Here is a 12,251-nt window from a genome sequence, read left to right on the forward strand (position 1 = left end):
GGAGCGTTTTGACGTCCCTTTTCCAGTTATCTGTCTCCTAAAAACAAACATTGATGCTGCATATGATGTCCTCATTTGATTTGGATAGCATAAGGTTATTTGTTATAACAATTTATTTTGTTCTGTGACCAATATCTGGAAATGATCATGTGTGGTGCAGAGTGAGCAGATATCTACCTAGTCAGTATGGATAAAGCACAGTTTTTCATACTCTGTCCACAGGCCCCCAAACAGTGTTTTCCAGGTCTCCTCACAGATGGGGAGATGTATTAACCAGTGATATGGAGGAGGAGTGGTGTCAGTGCACATTATGCACACTGATCTTGCTTCTCCCCCATATATTAAAGTAGGGTCCTGTCATCATCTGCGCCGCTATCTACAAGATAGCAACGCCAATGTGTTGGGATATGTATGAGCAGTCAGTGCCACTGACTATTCTGACAGCTGCCGATGTCGTTGCCGTAACACCCCACAGCAGGGACAACTTTGTCCCTGCTGCGGTGGCTGCTGGCTCAGGGGACTGCATGCGAGATATCACAATGCTTGTAGGATCCCGTGTGTGCCCATTGGAGTCAGCTGGGAAGGGAGACACCGTGCATCAGCACTAGGCTGATGTGCTGTATGCTCAGGCAGGAATTGCCAGAGGGGGGAATTTTCACTCTCACTCTCTGGCAGATGAGATGTTCGTACATCTCATCAGTAGTGCTTTCTGCTTCGCCTTGGTAAAGAGGCGAAGCAGGAAGAGTTACAGCAGCATGATCTGTGCCGCTATAATACATTCTCCCCTTTATCACAAGTGAAATAATTAGCTCCACCTATGGATCTTTTAAGTTGTCAGTGAGTAATGAATACTCCTGTGCCCCTGCTGTGTGACCTGGAAAAAGTGAACTGTGTGAGGTCCTGAGGGCCGAGTTTGAGAACCACTGTGCTAAAGCAATGTGTCATGAGTGTAAGTAGCATACACTTCCATCAGCACTACATCTAATGGATCTCACAGCACTTTCACAGAATCTGTTCATGAATCTGCCCAGCAGGTTGGAGGAGGTCATTGGCAAGGCCATATGGCTGTATATATTTAACAGCTAATAAAAAGTGTATTCATTTAGAAAAAAGCAATCTACAACATATTTTATAACAGTTTCTTGTCTTTATATGATCACTGGGATTGATACTCACTATGTTCATTGTGAGTATGTCGACCTTACATTGCTGTTTACAGCATTTTACCAATGCGGGTGTTATAACTTTAAACATGCCGCTTAGCGGTAGGTGACATGTTCAAAGTTTAACACCCGTACGAGTTAAATACTGTGAGGAGCATTAAACCTGTGTCGGGATTCCAAGGTCGACATACTCACTGTTATGAGTGTGGTCCTCCTTACTGCATTCTTGATCGTGAGTTCCATGGTGACTGCCTCCTGATCGCATCCCTGATAATATTTTTAGAATCTACCAAGATAGATTTATTATGAATGTTACTTTATGATTTCATCCTCCTACTTTTTCCTTAACCTACTGGAACATATTCATAAGCCTAACACAGACTATGAAACTGTTGACCCTACGAAGGAACGTTGTCAAGCTGTCACTCTACAGACATTTCACAAACACACTTATCTTGGCTGTAGTAGGTACGTATAAATGTTCATCAATTAGTTCTATTTCATGCCGAAGTTTTGTTAATTGCTGCCTAACTAATACAAATACAATTGTTATTCCGCAACCCTGGGTATTGTGTTCCTCGAGCTTCATGGATTGTGAAATCATATGGGCAAGGTCATCTTTATTTTCTGTTTTGAGTCATTGTATTCTGATTCTCTCACAAAGAGTGCTGTAATATGTTAACACTTTAAAAATAAAAAGATACATTTGTCACTACTAAATTATCTAAAATTACAGTGAAAGCCAAAAATTTACCATTGCAATCAGGTTTTTGTGCAAAAATATTTTTGCTATTATTATTTTAGTTTTATGAATTTTTTTTTTAATGACAATTGCAAACAGTCCAAACAAAATAGTCATTCTACCCAACATAATATATGCCCTGATCAACATGCCCCAACTGGCAATGAAGGATCATCGGTTACCCCATGTAACTAGTGCCTGCAAGAGGGGCAGAGCTAGTATCAAACTTTATCAAACTGCATGTAATTTGCATATATTAACAATCAATCTTAACAGATATTTATTACTTGTTAATATGTACAATCTTGACCTTGGTCTTGTGAAGAAGTACTTCTGATGATCGCATGCATGATGACTTTAGAATTTATGTAATTTGCTTCCAAGTGAAACCAATATAGCCTTTTGGTGGCTAATATGCACTATTGCTGCAGTCACTCCAACCAGCCATTCTCGGTGCACCAGGTCCTGCACGACTCTACTTGAGCCAAGCACTTTTTTCGCTCCCGGAAAATACATCTTAGGGCCATATTCTATATTGGGCGAAAAGTCCATTAGATTGCGTCATTTTCACCTGTTTCAATTATCCCCATATTCAATTTCAAAGACTTTTCGCAGGTGTGAAAAGTCTTTGTTAAAAAATGGGGATAAGTTTTCACCATGTAATACATGGTGAAAAAAAGTGCAGAATTGTGGTTTTGGGGTGCAGACTTTAAAAAAGTAGCCTGCACCCCTTGTAATGTCCCCCAAAGGTTTTCTATGTCATTTTTTTTTTTTTTTTAAACGTGTTCTGGTCACCCCAAAAAAATTACTTTTATTTTGGTGGTGATAAAAAAAAATGGGACAAACTTCTAAAGTAGCTAAATTGATTCCTGAGGGGTTCCCAAGTATGCAGCAGGTGTTTTCGAGAATGTGGGTGGTAGTGGTGGTGGTGGTATTTTTGAAGAATTTAAAAAATGACTTTAGGGACTTTAAAATATGCTTACACCCATTTTCATGTACCCCAAATTTGATAGGCATAGTTATTTATACCCCCAAAAAAAGCTAAGTGCTATTCTTCACTAGTTCTTCACAGGCGCTATTTAAAAACCATCTTCAGAAGTCAGACTATCTTCAGCAGGCCAAATTGGGGGTACCCAAAGTGATCCCCCATGTCAGAACATCTTTTGGGGGGGTGACGGGATGATTTCCCCAAAAACTGACAGCACATTTCGATACTTACCTTTTTGCTGGGTCCCGTTTTCCCTGGATCCGAATTGAATACAGGGATAAGCTGGCACGCGCCCGATACTTTATCCCTGAAAAAAACAGCGATAATGGCGAAAAGTCCGACCTCAAACTTTTTGCCTGAAATTGAATATGGTCCTATGTCGCAAGCCAATACGACAAACCGCTTCATAAGACTGCACTGATTCATTTGATATGTGACACTTGTATATCTGTGTGTGACTGAGTCTGAATCTGTATAGAAAGTGCTACGATGCAGCGACCGCGACAGACAGACAAGTGTCACATATGAGATGAATCAGTGCAGTCACGGTTTGTCGCATCCGTTTGCACTTGGATTCATTTTCAGGCATAAAGAGGCTCGTTGTGGTGGTTTTAAAACTGCCCCACACACACACCAGTGGTTTTGTCCTCCAAGCCGCTGGATTAGTTTTCAGCATTTTGGAAGCTGGAAAGTCCAATTACCACAGTTTGAAAACCACAAAATCAAATGCAGTTTAAGTGGATTTGCAATTACTAATGTAAATGCCCCCTCCTTCCATTTAACGCTCTGTACTACCTTATTGTCAGGCCCTTTATAAAATTTCTGTTTTGATGCGGTTTTGGCTTTAGTAAACCTGCTGGATTGAAAAAAAATGGCAAGAAACAAAAAAAATAATGTACATAGAGCTCTAACATTCATTTTATTCTATCAGAGCCATTGTTTCTGGGAAGAATGTGCTCTGAGAATCTGCAAATATGGTTGATCTATTGCAGCACTCTTGGTGAGAGCAGAGTTAACATAACAGAACGCTTCACTTTACCCAAGTTGTATAAAATGCTTCGGTAACTGATCAATCCAATATTGCGATTATAGTAGAAAAGATATCTAATCTTCTATCAGTTGTCATAGACTTATAACTAAGTTGCTCATACAGAACACACATGAAGCTTTTTAGGCCAACTTTATTTTTTTTAGTTTAGGATTTTGTCATTGGTTGCTGAATTGTACAATACCAGGGCAGAAGTGAGAGATGAGTGATGTGATCCTTTTTATGTGTGTTTTACATGAGTTCTAAAACACAAGTAAACTACTTGATGACACTTAAGTTTCTCAAACGTTACGGGAAGTTAGAGATGTCCTTTTGCTATTGGAGGAAAGCAGACTGGATGGATTATGTTACTAAATAGATATGGCTGTATAGGTTAGTCCAAAGTAGCCGCAAACTATTTGTTTTAACCCACCATTTTTAATAACAGAATGTTTTATTTTTTTATTTTGTAGCATCAATCATATTTATTATATGGACCACTATGAAGTTCCGTCTGGTAGATTGTCAGTCGGTGAGTTGTGAACCTTAAGAACTCTTGCTATAAACATATTGTGTTGCCCACCCTTGGTTTAAGTAGTTTTGTACCTGCTTTAGACACCTACTGTGCAATTAAGTATTTTATTAAATAAACTACTTACTCTGCAATATCCAATGCACACTCATCAGCTCACAGCTGCAAGGGAAATATCTCTTGTACCTGGAGTCACAGTGCTTTGTGGCTTATGATGTGCTATATCTGATGGAACACAACAATGAAAAGTGTCTTCCACGTGTTATTAAACAGAGTCACTAATGGTGATAAGCATAGCTAATTACTGAGAGCTGTTAAGATTACCAGTTTGTGTGTTTGGCAGGATTGGCAGGAGCTGTGGGTAGACGATGCTATTTGGCGCCTGCTCTTCTCCATGATCCTGTTTGTCATCATGGTCCTTTGGAGACCGTCTGCAAATAATCAGAGGTATGTGGTAGAACAATATTTCAGTCCTTCATTATTATAGGAGGCAGTAGGAGAATCAGGTGGGCAGAGAGGTCAAATTATGTTGAATTTCTGCCGCAGACCTGGGATCAAGGTAGGGTCTTGCATTGTCTTGGCATCAAATGGTATAGTGATGCACATGCTCAAATAAGTAATATTGAGTGCTCTATGTTCTATGTTGTTATTTAAACAGGTAGTGTGCAGTTAAAGTTGATTGTATGCAGTGTGTGACAGGAGATATGCTCTGGTTGCAGAACAAGAGTACTCCTGTTTTTTGTTTCTCCCCGAGTAGACTACTTTGTCCGCTTTTAACCACTGACAAAACTAAAACAGATTTAGAACGTGAGCTAAGCTTGTGCCTTGTGAGATACTTCATTTCCAACAGTAGTTTCTGTAACATACCACTTACAATCATCATCTCGCAAAAAAGGATCTTGCATGTTAATGTCTTATCCAATAAATCTAGTTAGTCAGCATGGGTAAGTCTTTTGATGGCCAAATATGTATTCCGAAACAGTTCGAGAGTTAAAACTGTGTCAGGACATGCTGGGATATTTAGTTCCACAGTGGCTGGAGTGCCACAGGTTTCCTAACTTTGTCCTAGCCCACTATTTCATCACTTACTCTCTCCTTGGCCCTCTGCAATTGTGCTTTTGTTTTTATATTCAAAAGCCTGTCCTCTCTAATATGTCCAATGATCAAGTAAAGGGATCACTTCTGCCTACTCCTCCTTGAACCCTGTCACTTTTATATAGTATAATTAGATATACTATTCCTGCATAGCTTACAGTCTGTTGGCCTTTGTGGCACAGTACTCCTCTGGTTCATCTCCTACCTTGCTAATAAATCATTTTCAGAGTGTCTATTTCTTTTACACCCGACTCTTCCCTTATCTGTTGGGGTTCCCCAAGGCTCTGTTCTTCGCCCTCTGGTTTTCTTTCTATACCAATTCTCTTGCTGAACTACTGCGTTCCCTTGGCTGCTGAATAAGTACAATCCTATGGCCACTACCAGCTCTGTGCTCTGACAATACACAAATCTGCCTCTCTTCCTCTGACCAGTCTCCTTCTCATTTATCCTGTGTGCTAAGTTTCCTCTGTATTATATTATTGGCAGTCATGTTGTGTTTCTCATACAGGTTTGCTTTCTCTCCACTCACCGAGGAAGATGAAGATGATGAACAGAAGGAACCGATGTTAAAAGAGAGCTTTGGTACTAGATCTGTCTTACCTAATTGTTGTGTCTATCACTGAAGTGAATAGTCGCATAATTTAAGTTTTTGTCTCAAATCCCACATCAGAGGGTTTATTATGGTGCTCAAACATATCACAAATCTCAAGTTCTCTTGCCCCAGTATTAATGTGTGAGTGAGCCCTGTGCGTCTGATATAATGCCTCTGTGTGCCTGTTTGCATATAAATATCATGTCTTTTACATAGATCATTTTGACTCTGGATGATGTAAGGATCATGATGTTCCTATACATGGTTAGTCATAATTATGCACTGCTCTGACTGGCAAAATCAGCTTTACTAATTATTTGCAAGATAAAATAAGCTACAACACTTATCTGGCTGTTAGTGAGGGGAGGTCTGCATGTGACAGGGGAAGGTTCATGATGAGTGGTGGGGAATGGAGGTAAGCAGGGCACAACCTTCTGAGAGTAAAGCTGGGTACACACTGAGCGATGTAATGAATGACTGAATGATCACTCGTTCCATCCTTCATTACACTGCATGGTGCCGCATGCGATATCGTCAGTGTTTATGTGCAGCACATCAAACCCGACGACATCACAAGCAACCGTGGGGGCGCGCATATCGTGCATACACACTGCACGATATGCACATTCCAGTGTGTACCCAGCTATAGACAGTGGAAGGAGCAGGGTTCCCCAGCAGCATAACAAGAATTATGAAGCTCCTGTGAAACTAGTAAAGGAAGACTGGACTGTTATCAAATGAATCTCTGAACATTTGTTCATGCATCCAACTTCTGTTTACCAGTGCAACCGTGTGTCTTAATGGTCATTTCAATTAAGTGCCATGTAAAATCACATGTTCCATCGTGAGGTATGGGAGATGTGCAGTGTTCACATCGCCCATGTATACAATAGCCTAACATGCATTTTCCTGAACACTGATGGTGGGATGGTTGACTGAAGCTGTATATCTGTCAAACCATAACGCAGGTGGCCAGGTGAGCTCAGGGAGGACAGACACTTCCAGTGGAGCAGAAGGGTATAAGCTCACTTGGTCTTTAGTATGAATACAGACCGTGAAAGCGGGGTCTCACAAGCCTTCTTAAGGGGGGCATCCACTACACGATTTTATCAGGCGATTGAAAGATAACGACGTCGTTATCGTTCAGTCGTTTAACTGAACATGCAGGTCAATTTCACTTGATCTATTAAAGATAGTTTGCAAACCGTTCAGCCTGAAAGATAAAATTTCAAGGGAAAAAATGCATCGCGCCTACATCACATTTACTTGAATAGCCTGCATAGACTACAAAACTTAATGGTTGCTGAAGGAGACCCAATTAGGCAAATTCAGATTTGAGAGGACCTAACAAGACTATGGTGTATTTGATCCATAAATGACTCCTGTTGTGTAATATTTTTCATTCTGATCTGTGAACACCGCCCATGTCATGTCACATGTGTACACAGCACCAATTGGCTGCAGCTGAAGAACTAGGTCCACATAACTGGTTATTACATTACAGGACTTATTTATATATGTGTTTCCCACAGAGGGAATGAAAATGAGAAGTTCCAAGCCAGAAACAAATGGAAATACTAAAGTCACCAAAGCTGTGAGTATACATTAGTACTTAGTAAGTTTGAAGGAATAAAAGACACCAGTCCATCAAGTTCAACCTTAAATGAATTTGACTTGTGTTGATCTAAGGGAAAACCAAACAAAACTATACTGATTTATCCCTGTAAGGAGAGACAGCCTTTCTGACCCCTAAAATTACAATCTGTTAAATCTCCTGACACAAGCACTCGCACATATCTGCATATGACATTATACGTAAGGCATCTGATCTGTGTCATGTGGGGTTGTGTATGGGATGCCGGCAGTCGGGATCTAGGCTGTTATAATCCTGACACCGGCATCCCGACAGGGCTAGCATACAGACACTTGTTGTTCGGTATACTAACCCTCTCCCTCTCCTAACCCTCCCTCTTTGGTGCCTAACCTCCCCCTCCCTAGTGCCTGAACCGAACATCCCTGTCCCCGCACCCTAACCCTCCCCCTAGTGCCTACACCTAACCCTCTCCCCCACCACGCTACTTACCTTCGGTATCCTAGTAGTCGGGATTCTGGCATTTGGTATTGTGAGAGGCGTCTGGATTCTGCCACCAGTAATATCAGCGCCGCATTCTGACTGTATCCAGTCATGTGGTAAGGAATTCCACTACCTTTCCTCCCTTACCGTAAAGAACCCCTTCCTATGCTGATGGGGAAATTGTCTTTCTTCCATTCACTATTGATGACCTCATATGTCTGTTGTATAGTGCTTGTTCAAAAATTATTTCAATCAATCTTTGTATTAACCTTGAATACATTTGTACATATTAGGTCACACCAGTGCATCTTTTTTTATATATATTTGTCAAAATGATCGTGCTTTCATCTTAGCGCTGTAGAGCTGCATACAATCATGTTTGCCTAACAATGTTTCATCCAACAGTGGCAACTTCTTCAGGTGTATAGTAGCTTAGATTTGCCTTCAGGCTTTTAAAGCCAATTCCTCTAATCATGCTGCATTTAATTAATCTACGGTTGTTCTTATACAGCAAGCTATTTTCAGTTAAATACAATAAATAAAAGTTCAACTGTTTAATAAGAGATTTGCTTCTAAAACTAAAAACACTAATGCTGTGGACACACTAGACCAATGGTCTCCAACCTTAATTTGGGTGGGAGCTACTGGAGAAAAATTAGACGTCTTGAAGAGCCAGCCACATTTTTATTTTTGAAAACTAATATCTGGCTAATAACCACATTTTTCATAAAAAAACAATAATGCATTTATTAATACAGTACAGTGATATTTATCACTGTATTAGTAAATGCATTGTTTGTCTTTGAAAAATGTTGTTAGCCAGATTTTAGTTTTAAAAAATAAATTGTTGCTCTTCAAGACGTCTCATTTTTCTCCAGTAACTCCCACCCAAATTAAGGTTGGAGACCATTGGTCTAGTGTGTCCCCAGCATTAGTGTTTTTAGTTTTATAAGCTTACTTCAATTATCCTCCAGGTCATGGAGTGTAGCCTCATGCGCAGACAGTCTTCTCGTCACAGCTCCTCGTGTAGCCGGGTGCCTGGTCCACTTTCGCAATATGTTGCCCGGGTGCCGTCTGTGTTCTTGTAAAGCAAGGGGCCGTTCTCACACCGGACACTGCCGGGGCTGTCTGTGTAGCCGGGGGACCATTTGCATCTCTGTAGTGCTAGGGCTGGGGGCCGTGCTCTCGCCAGGGGCCGTCTGTGGTGCTGGGGGTTGTCTGTGGTGACTGGGGCCATCCTCATGCTGGGTGCCGCCGAGAGACGCATCAGGAGGTAAGAGGCTATAGGTCTGGCTCCACCTCCACTTTGTCTAGTCCTCCCTGGTCGGACCAGGGAGACATCAAGTTGAATAAGGAGACACAAGATTGGTCAGCGAAGCTCGTCCTCAGGGACCCACACATTGTCCAAAAGCGAGTCCCCGGTCCTCTTATTCTTACTATCACTGGCAAGCCACTATGTCTGCGGCCGCGAGCGATGGGTTGGCGACCGCTGCACTAGACGATGTGTGTACCCAGCGACGACACTGCACAATCTGGTGTACTACTACGTCCGATATGTCGTTTCCCCGCCGCATCCATAAGCGTGGTGTTGGCCATCAGATCTTCAGATTGGTCTGCACTGCAGGCTGATCCAAAGATATGACGAGCAAAGCACAGGAGTGCGCAAATAGTGCTTAGACACTGGACGTCAAATCGTCTAATTTATGGTCTGTGTACCCAGCGTTATACATTTGAATTACCGGTATATAATAAAAGTTTAAATACATTCATTTTGTTCCGATCTACAGTCTCCAATCAGTTCATAAGGGATGTGTTATGAGCTTATAGCTAAGAAAATCCACTGCAGACGGCTGTATTCTGTGCTCTCACTTCTCCCTTACACACTTACCACAGAAGTATTCATGGAAGAGTTAGGTAAACTAGCAACTTTTGTCCTGCAGTTACACGCTCTGCTTCCTGTTGCAAAACTATAACTGCTGACATGCAAAATATTGGAGAATAGTTTAGAATTGTAGCCGGTCCTATAGGCGAGCAACTATTGCAGGAGCATAGCAGAAGGTTTTGACAGATATATAAAGCTAGTGATCTGCAGTCACATTCAACCAATAGTATGGGATGTAGTTATGAGAACAGCGGCTGCGATGCTGCCGGTCTCAAAACCGACTGGAATCCTGGCAAGGGACTTAAGATAGGCATTGGAATACTGACACCGGAACCCTGAAGGACGCCAGCCCGAACGAGGTAAGTTTGGGGCGCCCTTAGCGTTCACCGCAGGGGGGAGGGTTAGGTTTAGGGAGCGTAGCAGGGTTAGGTTTTGTGGGGGAGGTTAGGGTTAGTCACCCCTAGGGGGAGGGTTATGGTTAGGCATCACTGGGGGTGGGTTAGATTTAGGCACAGAGAGAGGAGACTTAAGTTTATTCACTAATGGGGAGGGTTAGGCTACAAAAAGGGAGAGTTAGGGGGCGGGGGGGAGGGTAAGTATACTTACCCAACCCCTGTTTGGATACCAACCATCGGGATGCCGCTGTCTGTATCTCGACAGAGGAATCCCGACAGCCGGCATTATATACAGATTCCCATAGTATGATTGCTAATGAAGACTTAAGGGGATATTCGGGTAAGTGTAAGGTTCAATCCACGCACATTGCGGCTAATTACTGGCAGAAAACCTCTGTTGCAAGCAAGGATTTCCTGCCAGGTAACCAATATGTAAGCCTGTGAGTTCCAGACGGAAGTTTAAAGGCATCTTTTTTTTATTTCATTATATGATTTGATTTTTGTTATACAAGAGAATTGCATTTTTCTGGCAAATTTTTAGAGAAGCTTGATCAATAAGGGTGATATCACACGAGTGCTTTGAATGTTACAGCTTTCCTAGACACAAAATGCTGAATGCAGCATTTGCAGTGCTTAATCTCACCCATGTCACAGGGGAAGAACGTTCTTCCTTCATGTTACCCTGTCATTATGGGACTAATGAGCATTATGCTAGAGCTTAAATAGCTGTTTAGGCACTAGAGAGCAAAGTACCCGTGTGACACCACCCTAAGGCAGCAGAAAAGAAGTATCAACATTTGCAGGGTATCTGGATAAAAGGTTGACAATGAATAGCTAGACAGTCAATAGGTCAGACCCCAGATGGTTGAGCTGCAAAAGTTTGACCTTGCAAAAGTTAGACGAAAAAAAAATGGTCGACGTGTTTTATGGTTTTTCCAACATTTTTTAGGGATAGGCTGCCAGAGGGGTTGGTTAGGGTTAGGCACTAGGAGGAGGGTTAGGGATAGGCTGCCAGATGGGACTGTTAGGGTTAGGCACTAGGGAGGATTAGGAATAGGCTGCCAGAGGGGACGGTTAGGGTTAGGCACTAGGGGGAGGGTTAGGAATAGGCTGCCAGAGGGGACGGTTAGGGTTGGGCACTAGGGGGAGGGTTAAGGATAGGCTACCAGAGGGGACTGTTAGGGTTAGGCACAAGGGGGAGGGTTAGGAATAGGCTGCCAGAGGGGACGGTTAGGGTTGGGCACTAGGGGGAGGGTTAGGGATAGGCTGCCATATGGGACGGTTAGGGTTAGGCACTAGGGGGAGGGTTAGGGATAGGCTGCCAGAGGGGACGGTTTGGGTTGGGCACTAGGGGGAGGGTTAGGAATAGGCTGCCAGAGGGGATGGTTAGGGTTGGGCACTAGGGGGAGGGTTAGGAATAGGCTGCCAGAGGCGATGGTTAGGGTTGGGCACTAGGGGGAGGGTTAGGAATAGGCTGCCAGAGAGGATGGTTAGGCACTAGTGGGAGAGTTAGGGTTAGGCACTATGGAGAGGGTTAGGATTAGGGTTTAATTAAAAAACCCTGTCAACATTTGGTCAGTCGACCTTTTGATCCTTTCGATATATTGCATCTTGACCAGCTAATGTCGACCTTATTACTGTAGATCTTTTATCCCACACCCATTTGAAGATACTCCTATATGTTGTGAATATAAATGGTAAAATATTAATATCCTAAAATGGATAACTACTGTTGGTGTTGCGCTTGTAGTATATCGATTA

At 42.4% G+C, this 12,251-nt stretch overlaps 1 protein-coding gene across 2 annotated transcripts in view; it reads left to right on the forward strand.

Annotated features, from left to right (window-relative positions):
- The window catches only part of TMEM87A (transmembrane protein 87A), a 79,542-nt gene that overhangs the window by 61,296 nt on the left and 5,995 nt on the right, over positions 1-12,251 (forward strand). For both annotated transcript variants that reach the window (XM_088456498.1, XM_088456497.1), the window contains exons 13-17: positions 1,523-1,631; positions 4,394-4,452; positions 4,796-4,899; positions 6,056-6,129; positions 7,672-7,733. In XM_088456498.1, coding sequence (XP_088312624.1) covers positions 1,523-1,631; positions 4,394-4,452; positions 4,796-4,899; positions 6,056-6,129; positions 7,672-7,733 — 408 coding nt within the window. The remainder of the gene's footprint in view (positions 1-1,522; positions 1,632-4,393; positions 4,453-4,795; positions 4,900-6,055; positions 6,130-7,671; positions 7,734-12,251) is intronic.

Source organism: Taudactylus pleione, unplaced genomic scaffold (genome assembly GCF_031769625.1).
Source record: "Taudactylus pleione unplaced genomic scaffold, aTauple2 ptg000707l, whole genome shotgun sequence".
Taxonomy (NCBI): domain Eukaryota; kingdom Metazoa; phylum Chordata; class Amphibia; order Anura; family Myobatrachidae; genus Taudactylus; species Taudactylus pleione.